Source organism: Labeo rohita, chromosome 16 (genome assembly GCF_022985175.1).
Source record: "Labeo rohita strain BAU-BD-2019 chromosome 16, IGBB_LRoh.1.0, whole genome shotgun sequence".
NCBI classification, from domain to species: Eukaryota; Metazoa; Chordata; class Actinopteri; order Cypriniformes; family Cyprinidae; genus Labeo; species Labeo rohita.
This window is the reverse complement of record NC_066884.1, coordinates 1,249,440-1,268,116: the sequence shown is the minus strand read 5'-3', so window position 1 is coordinate 1,268,116 and position 18,677 is coordinate 1,249,440. Positions and strand designations below refer to the sequence as shown.

The 18,677-nt window shown below is 36.5% G+C and overlaps 2 protein-coding genes across 4 annotated transcripts in view; both read right to left on the bottom strand.

The window, feature by feature from the left end:
* Window positions 1-707: 707 nt before the first annotated feature.
* On the bottom strand, window positions 708-3,690 carry fzd1 (frizzled class receptor 1). The gene has a single exon (XM_051131827.1). The coding sequence runs from the start codon at window positions 3,409-3,411 to the stop codon at window positions 1,786-1,788; it is 1,626 nt and encodes a 541-aa protein (XP_050987784.1). The 5' UTR covers window positions 3,412-3,690; the 3' UTR covers window positions 708-1,785.
* Window positions 3,691-6,412: 2,722 nt separating this feature from the next.
* The window catches only part of cdk14 (cyclin-dependent kinase 14), a 230,623-nt gene continuing 218,358 nt past the window's right edge, over window positions 6,413-18,677 (bottom strand). For all 3 annotated transcript variants that reach the window (XM_051132266.1, XM_051132268.1, XM_051132269.1), the window contains one exon: window positions 6,413-13,667. The gene's annotated coding sequence lies outside the window, so the exon portion shown is untranslated. The remainder of the gene's footprint in view (window positions 13,668-18,677) is intronic.

The window sequence follows — 18,677 nt, the reverse complement described above, 5'->3', positions numbered from 1 at the left end:
GGGCTTTTTAATAGCTGATGTTGATACCAATAACCAGAGCACAGACTGATATGCAACCGATATTACTTAAAAATCTATAAAATTATCTAAAAAAAATTAGCATTATTGATCAAGAGGCCTGCTGGTAGATTTTGGAAATGATACTTAGAATGAGCATTCGTGATTACGGCTGCTGATCATTCCAAAAGGACCAAACATTGGCCGAATTAACAAATTATCACTGCTTAATCATCTCAAAAGGGCCAAATATCGGCCGATATATCGGTTTACCGCTACACAAACGTCTACATCCCAATTTTCACATCATGTTAATGGATTAGGTATGATATCAACATGGGCATTAAACTATTTGAACAACGTGGGGCCTTTTAATAGCTGATGTTGATACCAATAACCAGAGCACAGACTGATACGCAACCGATATTACTTAAAGATCTGTAAAATTATCTAAAAAAATTAGCATTATTGATCAAGAGGCCTGCTGGTAGATTTTGGAAATGATACATAGAATGAGCATTCGTGATTACGGCTGCTGATCATTCCAAACATTGGTCGAATTAACAAATTATCACTGCATAATCATCTCAAAAGGGCCAAATATCGGCCGATATATCGGTTTACCCTTACACTAATGTCTACATCCCAATTTTCATATCATGTTAATGGATTAGGTACAATACCAACACAGGCATTAAACTATTTGAGCGATGTGGGTTTTTTAATATCTGACATTGATACCGACAATCAGAGCGCAGACTGATATGCAACCGATATTACTTTAAAAAAATCAATACGATTAGCTGGGGAAAAAAATGCATGCTGTTAAATTTTGAAAATGATACAAAGAATGAGCATTCATGATTACGGCAGCTGATCATGTCAGAACGAACAATTATCGGCTGATATATTGGTTTATCGCTACACATATGCATCAGAAAGTCTTTCATCCCAATTTTCACATCATGGATTAGTTACGATACCAACACAGACACCAAACTATTTGAGAAGTGCATTGCAAACACCATCCATCCTGTTCTAGCTGTATGTTTAGAGGTACTTCTGTGCAAAAGAGCCAAAAGAGAACACAAACCCTTCAGAAACATCACCAAAGTTCATTACAGACAGAAGAAAAACATGTATACATTTCTTTGAGTTAAACACAAGTGCAGGCCTGAGCCCAATGCTGCTCCAAACTGAAAAAGGCACTTAACTTTACATCTTAAAACAGCCTGAGATTGCTGCTGTCCAAGCCCAGGCCAGGAGACCAGCAAACCCCATGTGTACTTGCTGTTTTTTTTTTTTTTTTTTTTTTTTTTGTTCTAGCTCCTAGTCTCAGCCTCCATAAAACATTCCAGTCCTATAATTCATCTGATCTCAGTCACAAAGCTTTAATTTAAAGCTCAATTTTTCCCATGATACGCGGCCTTAAGTGCTGGGTGCACGATTCACACACATTATTATTATTTCTGCATTATTTGCATGTAAAAAGTTTGAATATTTGCCCGTGGAAATACTGATGTCGATAAAAAGACACAGTTTTACATACAGGCTTAAAAAAACAGATCCCCACCCAGAGTAATCCAAGAGAAAAGGCATAAATAATCTCCAAAACGATGCGGTTTGTCCAAAAAAGTTGATTTGATTTAAAAAAGAACATCCGAGAAATCCAAGTGAGATTTAAATACAAATATATACTTACAAAAAATCATCACAATGTTTATGTACAACGCAAAGGGCGTCTCTTTAAACAGTTGTTGGGGTGAATCATATAAAAAAGCAGGTAAATCACACTGTTGTTTCTCCTTGTTTGCTGTTCGCCAGTCTCGTGTAGAACTTCCTCCACGAGTTAAGCGTCTTTCCGGACCATATCCAGAATCCAGATGTGATGCCCACGATCAGGGTCATCAGGTACTTGATCATGAACACCGTGAAGTCCGGGTTCATCTGCGGGTTGTGCACGGGACACGGCACCGCGTACGTCTTGCACGATTGCGCGCTCCACGTCTGTTCCCACTGATCCCGAAAGGCCTGCTCGTAGAAGAAACAGGCGATCACGATGGTGGCCGGAACCGTGTAGAGGACGCTGAAGATGCCGATGCGCACCATCAGCTTCTCCAGCTTCTCCGTCTTGGTGCCGTCGTGCTTCATGATGGTCCTGATGCGGAACAGAGACACGAAGCCCGCCAGGAGGAACGAGGTGCCGATGAACAGGTAGACGAACAGCGGCGCCAGGACGAATCCGCGGAGCGCGTCCACGCTGTTGATGCCCACGAAGCAGACGCCGCTGAGCACGTCTCCATCCACCTGACCCACCGCGAGGATGGTGATGGTCTTGATGGCCGGCACTGCCCACGCTGCGAGATGGAAATACTGCGAATTCGCTTCGATGGCCTCGTGGCCCCATTTCATCCCGGCGGCGAGGAACCAGGTGAGCGCTAGGATGACCCACCAGATGGAGCTGGCCATGCTGAAGAAGTACAACATCATAAACAGGATGGTGCATCCTTCCTTTTTGGTGCCTTGCACCACCGTCCTGAACTCGTTTTCGAACTGCTCATTGCAAACCACTTTGTCTTCCAGGAGAAATCCGGCGATGTAAGCGATGGACACCATCGTGTAACACCCGGAAAGGAATATAATGGGTCTTTCCGGGTAACTAAAGCGCTTCATGTCCACCAAATAAGTCAGGACGGTGAACAAAGTGGACGCGCAGCACAAAACCGACCAAATCCCGATCCAAATGCGCGCAAACTTCTGCTCATCCTCGCTGAAGTACATCATCCCGTGGAGTTTTTTGGGCTCGCACGGCGCGCCGCAGTTTTCCTCGCCTAGAAAGCGGTAGTTGAGGTACGGAGGGACTTTCAGCGAAGCCGGGCATTTAAAACGGCCCTTCCTGGGGTGCTCGGGCGTCGCTTGGGTCACGTCTGGAGTCGGGTTGACGGGCGTCCTCGGCTCGGACGTGTTCTGCCCCACGCACAGCTCTCCGCCGTGCACCGGGAACGTCTCGCACGCCAGGCTCTCCGGCCACTGGAAGCCGAATTTGTTCATGAGCGCCTCGCAGCCCTGACGCGCCCGCTCGCACAGCGATCGGCACGGCGGCAGCGCTTGCTCCAGCACCGTGCACACCGGCGCATACATGGAGCACAGGAAGAACTTGAGGTCCGGCGAGCACTGCACTTTAACGAGCGGGTAGAACTGGTGCACCTCGAGCCCCGCGTCCTCCTGGTTCGTGTGGCCGAGGAGGTTGGGCATGATGGTCTCGTTGTACGCGATGTCCGTGCACAGTGGGATGGTGATGGGCTGGCAGAAGCCGTGCTCGGGAACCGACATGCCGCGGTCTCCGTATTGCGCTCTCGCTCCTAGTACTCCAAAGGCGAGCAGGAAGAGCGCAGACGCACCGCGCGCGGCCATACTTTCCTTCTGCGGTTTGTCTCCTCACAGCCAGCTCGCCCGCCAGCGCTCTTCCTCCCCTCCAACTCCCTTTGTTGATTTATCCTTGTCCAGAAACTTTTCGGAAAGTGCAGCGGCGCCCCGGACGCTGCTCCGCGGATCGCGAGCGGATCAAACGCGTGAAGAAAACCACCCGAGCGTCTGAGGCGAATAAAGAGTCGCGCTGTGTCGTGTCAGACTTTCTGTGAGCTGTTCAAACCTGTTTCCAGGCGCCCCGCTGTCTGCTGTTCATAAGCGAAACGCGGGCGGGGCTTCACGGACAGATGGCTCGCGTTAGGGAGCGTCGGGATTTCGTTCGCATGCGGTTCGTTTTGCGTTCTTCTTACGTTCTTTGAACGTTCGCGCTTCGAGTTTATAGAGCTGTTGAGCGGAACGCATCATATCTGCTGACTGTAGAGATCAGAGCAACAAGACAGGAGTTCTTTAAATGTTCTTTTAACATTCTTTTAACGTTCATTCGTAGACTTTATAGGGCTGTTGAATGGAACACATTCTATCTGCAGATAGAATATAACGTAAACATAATACACATTTAGCAACTTGTTTTCTCCAATATTAATTCAGAAGGGAGAACTATTCTCAAAAACACTGGCCGTTGGGGTTTCGTTTCGTTTTGCGTTCTCTTTATGTTCTTTTAATGTTCATTTAACATTTGTTTTTAGACGTAACGGGTTTGTTGAATGAAACGCGTTTGATCTGATAACTTTACCTTTACATAATATATTTTTGTGACCCTGGGCCAGCTAAATAAATAAGCTTTCCATTGATGCATGGTTTGTTAGTATTGGACAATATTTGGCTGAGATACAACTATTTGAAAACCAGGAATCTGAGGGTGCAAAATATTGCGAAAAACACCTTTACAGTTGTCCAAATGAAGTTCTTAGCGATGCATATTACTAATCAAAAATTAAGTTTTGATATATTTACAAAATATCTTAATGGAACATGATCTTAGCATTTTAGGCATAAAAATTCAATGTATTCTTGGATATTTCTACAGATATACCTGTGATACTTAAGACTGGTTTTGTGCTCCAGAGTCACATTTATCAATGTTTCCACCAAAAAACTAAAAAACATTAGGTGTTTGGATTTCTTTTGACTAATGTTCAATTAATGTACACACTTTGAGTTGACAAGGTGGTTAAATGAAATTAATCTCGTCTGCTAACTTTAGATATTATATTATTTTTTTTAAATACTTGTGAAACCTTGCTTACTTCACAAATATAACTACTAACTTGCTATGTTGACATAAAGGTGTATGATTTACTTTGAAACTATTTTAACTCAGAAATTAGTAGATTTCACAAATACTATGGTAACAAAGAACAGCAAACTACATGAAATAGAAGTAGAACAATTAAAATAGTATTTTCCTTGTAATACATAGTACAATAATCTGTTTAAAACTTCTAAAATCATTATGCTGCAAATGAAACTACACACACAGTATGCAATTATAAATGTGTCCGTGGACCACAAAACCAGTCATAGGGGACATTTTTTGGAAACTGAGATTTATATATTCATATGAAAGCTGAATAAAAAAGCTTTCCATTGATGTATGTTTTGTTGTGATAGAACAATATTTGGCTGAAATACAACTATTTGAAAATCTGGAATCTGAGGGTGCAAAAAAAATCAAAATATCGAGAAAATCACCTTTAAAGTTGGTCAAATGAAGTTCTTAGCAATGCATATTACTAAACAAAAATTAAGTTTTGATATATTTACAAAATATCTTGATGGAACATGATCTTTACTTAATATCCTAATGATTTTTGGCATAAAAGAAAAATCGATCATTTTAACCCATACAATGTATTTTTGCCTGTTGCTATATAGACAAATATAGCCGTGATACTTATGTCCAATATTGCTGCATTGTCACATGACCTGACCACACTCAAAGAAATGCACACTATATACTTAAGTACTGTGAATATGCTGTTCAAAACAGTTCTTACTAATGGACTTCAGTCAGAGTAATGTTTATTTTGACACTAATGCAAACAAGACTGATTGTTCAACAGGTTATACTGTTGTGGACTTTGTGTTGACTGTTGATGAAACACTAGAAATAAAATTTCCAGGATACTGGATGTGTGTCTCATCTATTGAACAGACAGATTTAAATGTAAAATCACACCCTGAATCATCAAATCTGCTCTCATATTCATTCAGTGCAGCACAGTAAATAAAGTCAATGAACAAAATCTGCTTGCCGTACAAAAAAAACAGAGACGGTCCCTAACGTGCAGCTCTGACTGCTGCCTTCCCATTGGTTACTGTGAGTGTCTGTAAGAGAAATGAGAGGAACATGATTTGCTCTGACAGGGGAATGTAAAGACAGCCTTCACTAAGAGTCTGGATACTGGCTGAATACAAAACAACTTCTGCCTGAGTAAATACTTAATCTTTGCCATTTTTCACTTGGTCTTTTTTGTAACATTTTTGATTTATGAACTTGAAATGCTTTACCAGCTCAGTCACTCATATTGGACTTTTAATTAGAGTGTAAATAACACATGTATTGTGTTTTAAATGTCTAGCGTTTACGCTAAACCAATTCAGACAGGACATCTGAACTTTTCTTTTAATTTCAGCTCAGACTGGACTGGCCAAACCAGAAAGAGATGACAAGAAAAACATGCGTGTAAATTCACTAATTGTGTCATTAGGCAATTTGACCATTAACCATTATGTAAATTGAAATCACCCAGATTTGTGGCTTCTAAAAACAAAGCTTAAACCATCTTTGGCTTCTCAATGATATAAATAACCTTTTCTATTATATGTGCATTGAAAAGATTTAACTGATGTTAAAGGTTCCATCTTTTTTAAGTGTGTAAAAAAGCAAATGTCATTACTTTTTAATTTCAGTTTGTGAATATAGTTTAAAATGAGTCACTTGCCGTTTCCAACTTCTATTGAAATCAATGCAGAGTGCTGGCGGTTGGTTTGAAGCATTAATAAACTTTATTTGTTTCAGGTAAAACAACAATAAACAACATTTACAGAAGGACATTACATCTTCCATAATAACATTACATACAGGTTTCTAACAAATAATGCAATTCCTACTCTAATATAGTCTAAGTTTCGTTCGTTATAAAGTGACCAGTTACACGTCTATGTTCCGGAACCGTTCGTCAAAAGTCTGCATTATTTCAGTGCATCTTACAAAAAAGAAAAATAGATATAGGCAAGTGAAGCGAAAACACAGATTCAGTGTTCAGCACAGCGGATGCATGTCCAACCTCCACGCCTGCTTCCCAACGAGAATATACGGATGCGAATCGGACGAGGGGGCGTTCGTGACCCTCTTACGACGCCGTCTCGCCCCCTCCTTATATATACTGTATGTACAGCCTAGTATATAACAAAGATTACAAAAAGATTAAATATTCACAGATGAATTGAGAATAACATGGTATTGACAGCACATTCCATAGCAGAGCAAACCGGGAAACTAAAGCTGTTCCCTTTTCATGGTACATTTACATTTATATATTGATTCATTAACTATGGAAGCCTATTTCCGCCACTGAATAAAAAAATACAAAAAAAGTAATTGCAACTTTATCTTGCAATGCAACATATAAACTCACAATTGCGAGAAAAAAGTCAGAATTGCAATTCTGAGAAACAGTCATAATTGCAAGACGTATACTGACAATTCAGCCTTTTAATCATTACTGCAAGATATAAACTCACAATTGCAATTTATAAAGTCAGAATTGCAATATAAACTTGCAACCATAAGAAAAAAGTTGAAATAGCGAGATACAAACTCACAATTCTGAGAAATAGTCATAATTGTGATACAAAAACTCACAATTCTGACTTCTCAGAATTGCCAGATATAAACTCAGGAAATTGTATAATTGCAGGAAAAAGTAGGATAATAGTTTTTTGCCCTCCGAATTGGACTTTATAACGTGCAATTAAGATTCTCACAATTGCAAGAAAAAGCCAGAATTTAGCCAGAATTTAGTTAGAATTGTGAGATATAAACTTGAGATATACACTCACAATTGCATGTTATAAAGTCAAAATTGCAAGAAAAAATTCAGAATTGCAATTCTGAGGGAAAAAAAAAAAAATCACAAATCTGAGAAATAAAGTCATAAGATGTTGCAAGATGTATACTGACAATTCTGACTTTAAAATCATAATTGCAAAATATAAACTCAAAATTGCAATTTATAAAGTCTTGCAACCACAAAAAAATTAAAATTACAAGATACAAACTCGCAATTTTTCTCAGAATTGCCAGATATAAATTCGCAATTGGATGTTGCAGTCAGAATTGCAAGAAAAAGTAGATAATAGTCTTTTTTTTCCCTCAGAACTGAATTTGTAATTGCAAGTTTATATCTCAATTCTGAGAAAAGTCAGAGTTGCAAGAAAAAAATTAAGATTTAAACTCACAATTGCGAGAAAAAGCCAGAATATTGTGAAATATAAACTCGCAATTCTGATTTTTCTTTTATCAAAATTGCAAGATATACACTCACGTTTATGTTATAAAGTCAAAATTGCAAGGAAAAACTGTAAGTAAGATGTATACTGACAATTCTGACTTTTTAAAAACATAATTGCTAGATAAAAACCTCACAATTGCAAGTTATAAAGTCAAAATTGCGATATATACTTGCAACCACAAGAACAAAGTTGAAATTACGAGATACAAACTCGCAATTCTGACTTTTTTCTTAGAACTGCCAAATATAAACTCACAATTGGGTGTTATACAGTCAGAACTGCAAGAAATAGTAGGAATTGCGAGATAAACTTGAAATTTTACGAAAAACTCACAACTGGAATTTCTAAAGTCAGAGCTGCGATATAAATGTGCAACCGCGAGGAAAAAGTTAAAATTGCGCGATAAACTCAATTTTAAGGAAATAGTCTTTTTTCCCCTCAGAATTGGATTTTAGAACTCACAATTGCAAGTTTGTATCTCAATTTTGAGAAAAGTCGTCAGAATTGCAAGAAAAAAAACTGATATAAACTCACAATTGTAAGAAAAAAGTCAGAATTGCTAGATATAAACTTGCAGTTGCCAGATAGTCAGAATTTTTAGCTAAAAAGTCGCAATGACCTTGTTTTATTATTTTTTTTTCAGTGGCAAAAACGGGCTTCCACAAATAACCAAGTCTGAAACTCGCAATTGCATGTTATAAAGTCAAAATTGCAAGAAAAAAATCAGAATTGCGAGATTTAAACAATTCTAAAGAAAAAAAAAACACAATTCTGAGAAATAGTCATAATTGCAAATGTATACTGACAATTCTGACTTTTTAAATCATAATTGCAAGTTCTAAAGTCAGAATTGCAATATAAACTTGCAACCACAAGAACAAAGTTGAAACTGCGAAAAACAGACTTGTAATTCTGAGAAATAAATATAGAAACTCACAATTCTGACTTTTTTTCTCAGAATTACGAGATAAATTTGCAATTTTAAGAAAATATTTTTTCCCTTCAGAATTGGACTTTATAACGCGCAATTGCGAGTTTATATCTCAATTCTGAGAAAACAAGTCAGAATTGCAAGAAAAAAAAAAAGAGATATAAACTCACAATTGTGAGAAAAAAGTCTAAATTGCTAAATGTAAACTTGCAGTTGCCAGAAAAAAAGTCTTGTTTGAGTTAAAAAGTCACAATGACCTTGTTTTATTTTTTTCTTCAGTGGCGGAAACGGGCTTCAGCAAATAACGAAGTTTGAAGCGAGCGCCAATGATTATGCAAACATGATGTCTCTTCTTTTTTGTGTGTTCGTCACAGTGCTAAATGTGCAATAATTGTTTATTATTACTTTTCTCCATCCCTTTTTCTTGCAAAAAAGGAGACTCTACATACCTTAAAGTGGCGATAAATTACAGCATGTTGCATGTAAAGCTGCACCTCCACAAAGGCAGGAGGAGCTCTCACATGATTCACGTCGCATGAAAATAATTATTGGGCTGCTAATACTGGCTGGAGTCCTTTAAAGCCAGGCAATAATGCGGCTCCATCACGCTGCTTTTTGACAGAATCGCAGCTCTCTTCATAGTCGCAACATTTAAACAGTCTCTTCATTTCTGAGAATATGTATGTAGAAACTGGTTAGTTGAATAAAAGCCACGTTCACACTGCAGATTGATACGGGTGTATTCACATACACTGCAAAACAATCCTTTTTTTACTCAGTATTTTTGTCTTTTATTTTCCAAAATTACTAAGATACTTGAGTCTTGTTTCCTGAAAAAATAATCAAAGTTAAGAAATAATTATGAAAGCTTGTTTCCATCATAGAATAAAAAGATAAAAAAGGTAATAGCACATTTTTATCTCACAAAGATATAAACTCAGAATTATACTATATACTATTATAGTTCATATCTTGCAATTTTGACATTTTTCTTCTCAGAATTGCAAGAAAAATTATGAATTATGCAATATAAAAATTAAGAATTGCGAAAAAGTTGCAATTGCCTTTTAGTAAGAAAAAAAACCTAATTCAAGGGGAAAACAAGTTTATTTTTTGACCTCATTGACTTTTTTCTTCATTTTAAGCAGAAAACCACACACAATTTTGATCATTTCTTCAGAAAACGATATTTCATGATCTTTATGTATCTTAAATAATTGTGTCTTGATTTAAAAATGTGTCAATATTTGCACTGGAAAACAAGACAACAATTTTTTTGCAGTGTATTTACTGAATTCACTCATTTGCACCACTTTCGTTTGCTGTATTTTAGTGCATGTTTACTGTTATTTAATTTGCATAATAAGTGAAATGGGTGCTGTCTTCATTTTCTAACATTTCTTTAGTTAGAAACAGCACACAGAAACAGGTTAGACTGCTAGTAATCATGTTTCTAATTTATGAAACGTCCAAATGTTGCAATGAAATTGCTATGATTATCACTAAACCATCCATCTCAAATTCAGAATTACGAGTGACAATCAGCTTATGCAGTGTGTACGTGGCCTGATCGAATTTACAGGTGCAAACCAGGACCTTATAAGCTGGAATGTTGCGCAAACGTGTTGAAAAGTGCATTCGCGGTAAGCGTCGACCTTTTAAATTCCAGAAATGTCATTGCTCTTGAACTAGTCCTCGGACCATCAGTCACACCGTTGTGACTAAAGCTGAATCAACAAGTTCATTTTGCACAAAAATGAATAATGTCATCAAAACGGATCATGTTTGGATTTGTACCGTATAATAATTGCAAAGGCGTGATGTGTCACTGGACGTCATGCACGTCTGTACACATTCCATTCGCTGCTGATTTATTAAATAATCCGTTGCTAAACAGGTGTTTACTGTACAAATTTGAACTTATTTTACTTCTACTTTCAATTCATGTTAACAGTGCAGAGCCAAACATTGCTATTGTTTAATTAGCTCTTGCACTTATATTGAACAAAATTAGTTGGTACTTTACAACATACTGACAGAAAGAGAAAATACCGTACCCGGATGGAGATTATATTATTATGTACTGAAACCAAATGGATGGACATAAACAGGAGAAGCAGTGTCAGTATTCAGAGAGTAGTGCACTTTGGGAAGGTTCTTCAGGCCAACCTCTTTCATCTCGAAAAGATGTTTGAGAAATGCATGAAGTTCATCAACAACACTTCAGTTTGAAATGGTAAAGGACTGTTCACACACAATGCATTCTTGCATTTATAAATAGCTAGAAAATTTGAACGCAAAATTGAGCCTTTATTTTACTCTTCTTTTATGTTCTGGGTCATTTTGACCCACAATACATTTTTGATGTGACTATTTCTCATTTAGCGTCATGAACATGCATGCAAAACATTTTTTTTTATTTCAAATGGAACTTTTTAGTTTGACCCATTTCAGTTTAAACTCATTTAGTGGTTAAAGGCAGGTGCTCAGACTCAAAATAAAAATAAAATATAAGTAAATGTGGGTTTTGTTTGATATTTGCATTTATTATGCATTTGGCAGAGAGTTCATGCATATGAATTTTGCTGGAAGTCAAACCTATGATCTTGCAGTTGCTTCTAAAGTTTAAGCTTACAAAAAATAAATAAAAAAATAAAATAAAAAATACATTTTAAATGTTAAAGAAAATGTGAAAAAACACCATTTATAATTTTCACATTTTGTAAAAAAAAAAAAAAAAAAAAAAAAAAGTTTAATTTACAATTAAAAAAAAAACTATTAATAATATTCAAATTTTGTTTCACAGAATGATTTTTTGGTGATTTCTATTGAACCCAATTCGGTTTAAATTTAAAATTTCGGTTTAAGTTGGTTAAAAGCATAATGCATAAACGTAATGTAAAAATACATCTAGCAGACAAACATTAAAATAAAAAACAGCACGTTTTGTGTGAACATCCTCTAACAGTTCAAAGTAAAGTTTGGGCCGTTTTAATGATCAGTTAGCGAGTGCAATTTGTTCTAAGATTGTCATGGGCCTTCGGACGGAACGGCGAAAACAGATTCGTTTCTAAACGTGGACGAGTGAATTTCTTTCTCATGCACAGTAGCACCAGTGCAAGCGTATTGCCTGTATTTAACACTCAACGCACATGTAAACGCACACGGACGTACACGAGACTCGCAGTAACCTGCCGTTAGTGATGGTGTTCATTGCTTTAGTGCAGTCCCTGCAGTGAGTGAATGTGCACCGTCTGGCTGCAACCGCATCGTCAGTGCGATTAGTGTTATTACTAGGGATGCACCGATATTAATTTCTTAGCTGATGCAATAGCCAGTTATTCAGAGTGACATCTGCCATTACCGATTATTCATGACATCTGCTGATACCAATAGCTGATTATTCATGATGATATCTGGGGACTCCAATAACCGATACCAATACCGATAACCGATTATTCGGAATTCTATCTGTTGATACCAATACCGATAGCCAACTATTCGGAATGATATCTGCTTATACCAATACCGATAACCGATTATCCAGAATTCTATCTGTTGATACCAATACCGATAACCAATTATTTGGAATGATATCAGCCGATACCAATACCGATAGCCAATTATTCTGAATGATATCTGCTGATACCAATACCGATAACCGATTATTCAGAATGCTATCTGTCGATACCAATACCGATAGCCAATTATTCGGAATGATATCTGCTTATACCGATACCAATAACCGGTTATCCGGAATTCTATCTACCAATTCTACCAATAACGATAACCAATTATCTGGAATGATATCAGCCGATACCAATACCGATAACAGATTTTTCAGAATGATATCTGCTGATACAAATCATTTAGTTTTATTAAAAAAAAACTTCTCCCAACTAATGCTGTAAACTATACAGGGAGCCTCTCATTTGGTACATAATATTAGAGGTTAAAATGAACTGCAAAACTATATTTAATGCTATTTATTTGCAGATATAATAACGTTTGTATACATTTAATTGCACATAATGCGGTTTTCATAAAAACTGGTCTTCATGACAGATTTATTCAAAAAACATATAATTACCAGTACATAAGCTCACAGGGTCAAAATAGAACCTGTGTTGACGGCGGTGTGTTAATGCATCATTATTGCTTTAACTTGGACAGTGCTAAATTCGACACAAGACAAGTTGCTGTCTGACGTTTTATTCCACCCCCTTTTGATTGACAGAAAATCGGCCCGGTCATCAGCTGATTCGAAATAATCGGTTGATGGCTGATAGTGCAGATAATTATCGGCTGATACCGATTATTGTTCGATACATCGGTGCATCCCTAGTTATTACTGTGGGAATTATTGTCACGTTTATTGGGAGCGCAGCTGGACCGTATCATAGCCAACGATGTGGAAGATTTCAGGAAATGCGAAATGCCAGCTTGGTCTCGTTAATGCGTGATTGTACGCGGGAGGGCATTTGGTTTGTTCTCTTAGATAGACACGTATTTAACTGTACAAACATTCGTACATAGGTAGCTACATACACAAACAGTTCGTATTAATTGCCTTTTGGAGCCCGATGTAACCGGACGTGGCTCACATGCCGTCGATGTGGGAATGTTACACAACATTCCTGATGGTAAAACTCAGATCTGACTGAATTGCTCTCAGTCCCACGTGGAAGGTCACACCGGCCGGAAATGAAATAATTTAAATAAACATGAAGAGTCGTTCCCGTCTCCTTCTCCTCTTTGTCCTTTTCCCATCTTGACGGCTGACAGTGCCAACCTGTAAAAAAAAAAAAGAGAAAAGAGAAAAGAGAAAAAAAAAAATATTCACCGTCAGTCTTGATGTGCACTTGCAGTAACTGAACTATAGTTTGTGGTGAGACACTACCGGCAAAAACACGTCATGCACTGGTTATTTTTGAGATTTTGGGCTATTTGGTTTTCCATACTGTGTTGTGGAAAGAAAACATACAAAATACACATTTAAGTGTTTATTTTATGACACTTTATCTATTTGTGTCTGTAGATTTTTATTACAAATCGTTTCTTTTAAGGCTGCTTTCTCAAAATGAGTTTCTTTCCCCACTTCAGCTGCACTTGCAGCAAACTTTACAATTTACAGTACAGTATGGTACAATTCGGGACCTAACATCCTGATCCAGCTTGCGTTTCCACCGCCAACAGTACCCTTACTTGATGGGCGTGGTGTATGAAAGAAGTGCGACAATAAGCACACCTCTGCCTCTTTTGGTTAAATGTCAGTTTTAATGAACAATAATAGCCATTATAAAAGTACAAAGTATAAGAGGATTATATAAGAGGAAATAAAGTCAAAAGCAAACAATTCAGTCAAATGTCTGCTACAAAGTCAGTGCTGTATTATGGTAAAGTTCAAAATAAATATATAAAGTTGAACATAACTTTGTGCTCAGCCAAAGCAATATGACCAGGAACAAATAATAGATTCATGTGACCAGTGATTGCCTGTTAATATACCCAAAACTAATTGTATCTCATGTTTAATCACTACAGAGACATCAGAGCCAGCGGCAAATGTCAGAAGGACTAACCGAGATAAGGCTGCTCTAGGTGGATACATGAGCACTGAGCACCCAGTGATCGCCTGGAGTTCCAAAATTGCCATAGCAAATTTTCAAATAGATGCTATCTTTACAAATAAAGCGCAGATTTGAGTTTTAAACAACTACATTCTCGCCTAAAAAATATTATATTTTGAAAATGATGCAGGTTTTGGGCAATGACGTTTCACAAGTCCACAAGAACAGACGAGCGCACATTGAGAAACAGCTATTGTTTGTGTGAAAATATAAAATTATAAAATACACTCTTATATTTTTTTGTTTGTGCACTCCGATGTAAATAAGCCCAACACGCATGAACAGCACAGTGGAACAAGTAAAAGACACTTTATCCCTTTGTAGCACGCACAAGTGATGATTCTAGTCAACCAATCAATGTTCTGCAGTGAGTTTAGCTCCACCCTTTTGGTACCCTTTTCTGTGCTAGGTACCCCAACGGAAGGGCACCAAAAACGTGGTACAGTACGGTTCGCTATTTTGGTAGCATTCACAACTTTTGACAATGGAAACAGACATATTTGCGGAGAGTATCTGCCGATACTATTACCGATTATTTAGATTGAATCTGCCTTTACCAATGCCAATGATTGATTATTCGGAATGATATCAGCCTATATGAATACCAACAGGCAATTATTCAGAATGATATCTGCCGATAACAATAACGATTATTCAGAATGATATCTGCCTATACCAATGCCGATGATCTAATATTTGGAATGATATCTGCCAATACCGATAACGATTATTCGGAATGATACCTGCCAATACCAATACCGATAGCCAATTATTTGAAATGATATCTGGCTATACCAATGCAGATAACTGATTATTCGGAATGATATCAGCGAAAACCAATACCGACAGCCAATTACCACATAACTGCGTACCGAACCCTACTGAACCATACCGCTCGGTGGAAACGAGCCATTATTAGGGCCTGAGCACCGATGGTGTTCAGATTCTTCTTCTCCAACATGAATCACTTTTTTGAGGGCCTAAATGTGCTCAAAAACTGATGAAACTTTGCAAACACTCCAAAAGTAGTGAAAAGTTACATATGATATGGGTTTCAGAAGTGGGTGTGGCAAAATGGCTCAATAGCGCCACCTATAAAATTTCAACAAAGTGCCCCTCGAGCTAGATGTACGAAATTTGGTAGACACATGTAACACACCAATACATACAAAAAAGTCCCCGGTACAAAGTTCGAAACCCAAGAAGAAGTTATTTTAATTTTTCTATGCAAGTTTTGTGCTGTATTTGCCATTTAAGGTGTTGTATTTAAACAAACTCCTCCTAGAGATTTAAACACATGAACACATAATTTGGTCAGTGTAATATAAAGCCCTTTTGAGGTTAAACTGAACGTTGGAGGGCGTGTCCGTGGCGGCCTGACAAACTTTGATGTTCCGCCAAGAAAAAGGAAGTTGTTATAACTCAGCCATACAATGTCTGATCTGCACAACAGTTCACGTTTAATGAGAGTCCTGTCCTAAACACACACCCTTGCCCATATTCAGTTATAGTCATAGCGCTGGCAACAGAAAGTGTCATGTTTTACGCTCCAACGAACTCCTCAAAGAGATTTAACATCAACTTTATATTCGGTCAGTCTAATCTAAAGGCCTTTGCGATGTTAAATTGCAAAGATCTTGAGTTTTCGTTAAAGGCGTGTCCGTGGCGGCCTGACAAAGTTCAATGTTTCGCCACGGGAATAGAAAGTGTTGTAGCTCAGCCATACAATATCCGATCTGCCCCAAGCTTCACATGTTCAATAAGAGTCCTGCCCTGAACACATCTAAAGGCCAATATTCAGTTATAATCATAGCACCACCTGTTGGCATCAGGAAATGACATGTTTTACACTTAACTTAAACATGCAATGTCCAATCTGCACCAGATTTCACATGTTTGATAAAAGTGCAGGCCTTTTGTCATCTACAATGACAATATCTAATTATAGTCATAGCACCACCATCTGTCAGCAGGAAGTTTGGCACATATAAATGACTCTGACATATTCCTTCTATATTTACCATTTTAAATGCATATTGGCCACTGTTTGCGGTTTTCTTAAAGCCACCGGGTGGTTTAAAATCTATATTTTGAAGAATTTTACTAAGGGTTTTGTTCATATGTTATTCACACTGATTTATTTAAAATTTAATTTCTAAAAATATGGTGAAAATGTCAACAAAGGGCCATGCTTCAATGCTTCATTTGCGTATATAAACAAGCATTTCAGAAAACTTGTAATATTAAAAAATGTTTGCAAATCTTAATGCAATCTATCAACTGGTAAAGTATGGTGATGTCTATTAGTAATTTTAACTAATCACCTGTATTCTTTTGCCTTTATTAAATGGTGTATTTTGATAACTACATCTTTAAAGGAGCTTCACAGTGCTGGTGAAGAGGATGATGGGATGTAGAGGACAGAGTGTGTGTGTGTGTGTGTGTGAGGAAGGGCAGATCCAGCTCGCTTGTTTCTCAGCTAATCTTCCTCTTTTTTTCCCCATTGACCATACTGCTAATAAATAATGCATGCGTCTCTGTGTGTCCGACCTCTCTCTCTCTCTCTCTCTCTCTCTCTCTCTTTGGCAGTCTGTTATTCTCTTTCTTACTCTCGTTTCAGATTTTCTTCCTTTCTTTGTTGCCCTTCCCCCACTTGATTTCAATCCATGCCTTTGGAAAACCATTCCTGGAGGATTTGCAAGTGTGTGTGCCAGAAATCAGAGATCATGGAAGGACGCTGCCTTTATCAAGAGCCCAAAGAGTGTGTGTGTGTGTGTGTGTGTGTGTGTGTGTGAGAAAGAGGAAATCGACCAGCTCAGAAACACACTGTCCCACTGCGAACCCAACAAACCACATCCACCCAAGGCTGGGTGATAAAGAGATATTCATCAATGATACTGATAATGAACTTGAGAAATATTTAGCCCACATCTACACTGTAAAATATGGAAAAACATTTCAAATAAAAGAAGAAGAAAATAACTTAAAGAATAAAAAATAAGAGATAAGACATTTAGTTCATACCTCTGAGCACTGAATGTAAAAATAGCAACATTCTTTTAATCACTAAATTTTTACTTGTACGTTCATGTAAAATGTCAAAGCACATGTATTTGCTCAGTTACAGCTCGTCTTGACACTCAGAAATGGTCATTTATTGAATATTCCCTTTAACTCTCAAACTAATTCATTAAATGTTGAACCAGTGAAACACACTCGTTCTGTTCAAAAGACCTTATTCTCTTCTTTTTCTGCACCTGGGTCAAAGATATAATGCTTATTCAATAGATTTATTAATTTAATTAAATTCATAATAATAATAATAGTAATAATAAATATTTCAATCATTCGAATTAATTTAATAATATTCCAAATAATTTCTTAAAAATGAAGCAGTGTTATTATTGCAATTTTTGTATTTTTGTTTGAATTTAGTATTTATTAATATTATTTTATTAATATTTGGATGTATTTATTACTATTTTTAAGGCTTTTGTTTATTTTTTCAGTTTTCATATTAATTTTAGTGTAAGTGCTTTTGTCCTTTTTATTTTATTTAAACATGTTTTACATAGCTTTAATTAAGTTTATTTCATATTAATCAAATTTTTTATTAATGTAATCATTTCAGTACTTTTTAAATTTCAATTAGTTTGACAAAGTTTAATAATAATAATAATAATAATAATAAATTAATTAATTAATGAATAAATAAATAAAGCTAAAATAAATATAAATAATATTTTTTATCCCAATAATTCTATTTAATAATATTCCAAATAATTTCTGAAAAATGGTGAAGCAGTGTTATTATTGTTATTTTAGTATTTTTGCTTGAATTTAGCATTGTTTTTTGAAGGCTTTTGTTTATATTTGTTTATATTTTTATTTTATTTAAACATGTTTTGCTTAGCTTTAATAAATTTTATTTCGGTTTTAGTAATGTAATCATTTCAGGTTTTAGTAATTTCAGTACTTTTTAATAATAATAATAATAATAATAATAATAATAATAATAATATTGATAATATTAATAAAACATTTTTTTTTTCAATTCTGATTAATTTAATATTCCAAATAATTTCTTAAAAATGGCGAAGCAGTGTTATTATTGTTATTTTAGTATTTTTGCTTGAATTTAGCATTTATTAATATTATTGTATTAATATTTT

Excerpts from the sequence above, each read along its gene's own strand:
- fzd1 (XM_051131827.1), bottom strand. The coding sequence starts at position 3,411 with ATGGCCGCGCGCGGTGCGTCTGCGCTCTTCCTGCTCGCCTTTGGAGTA.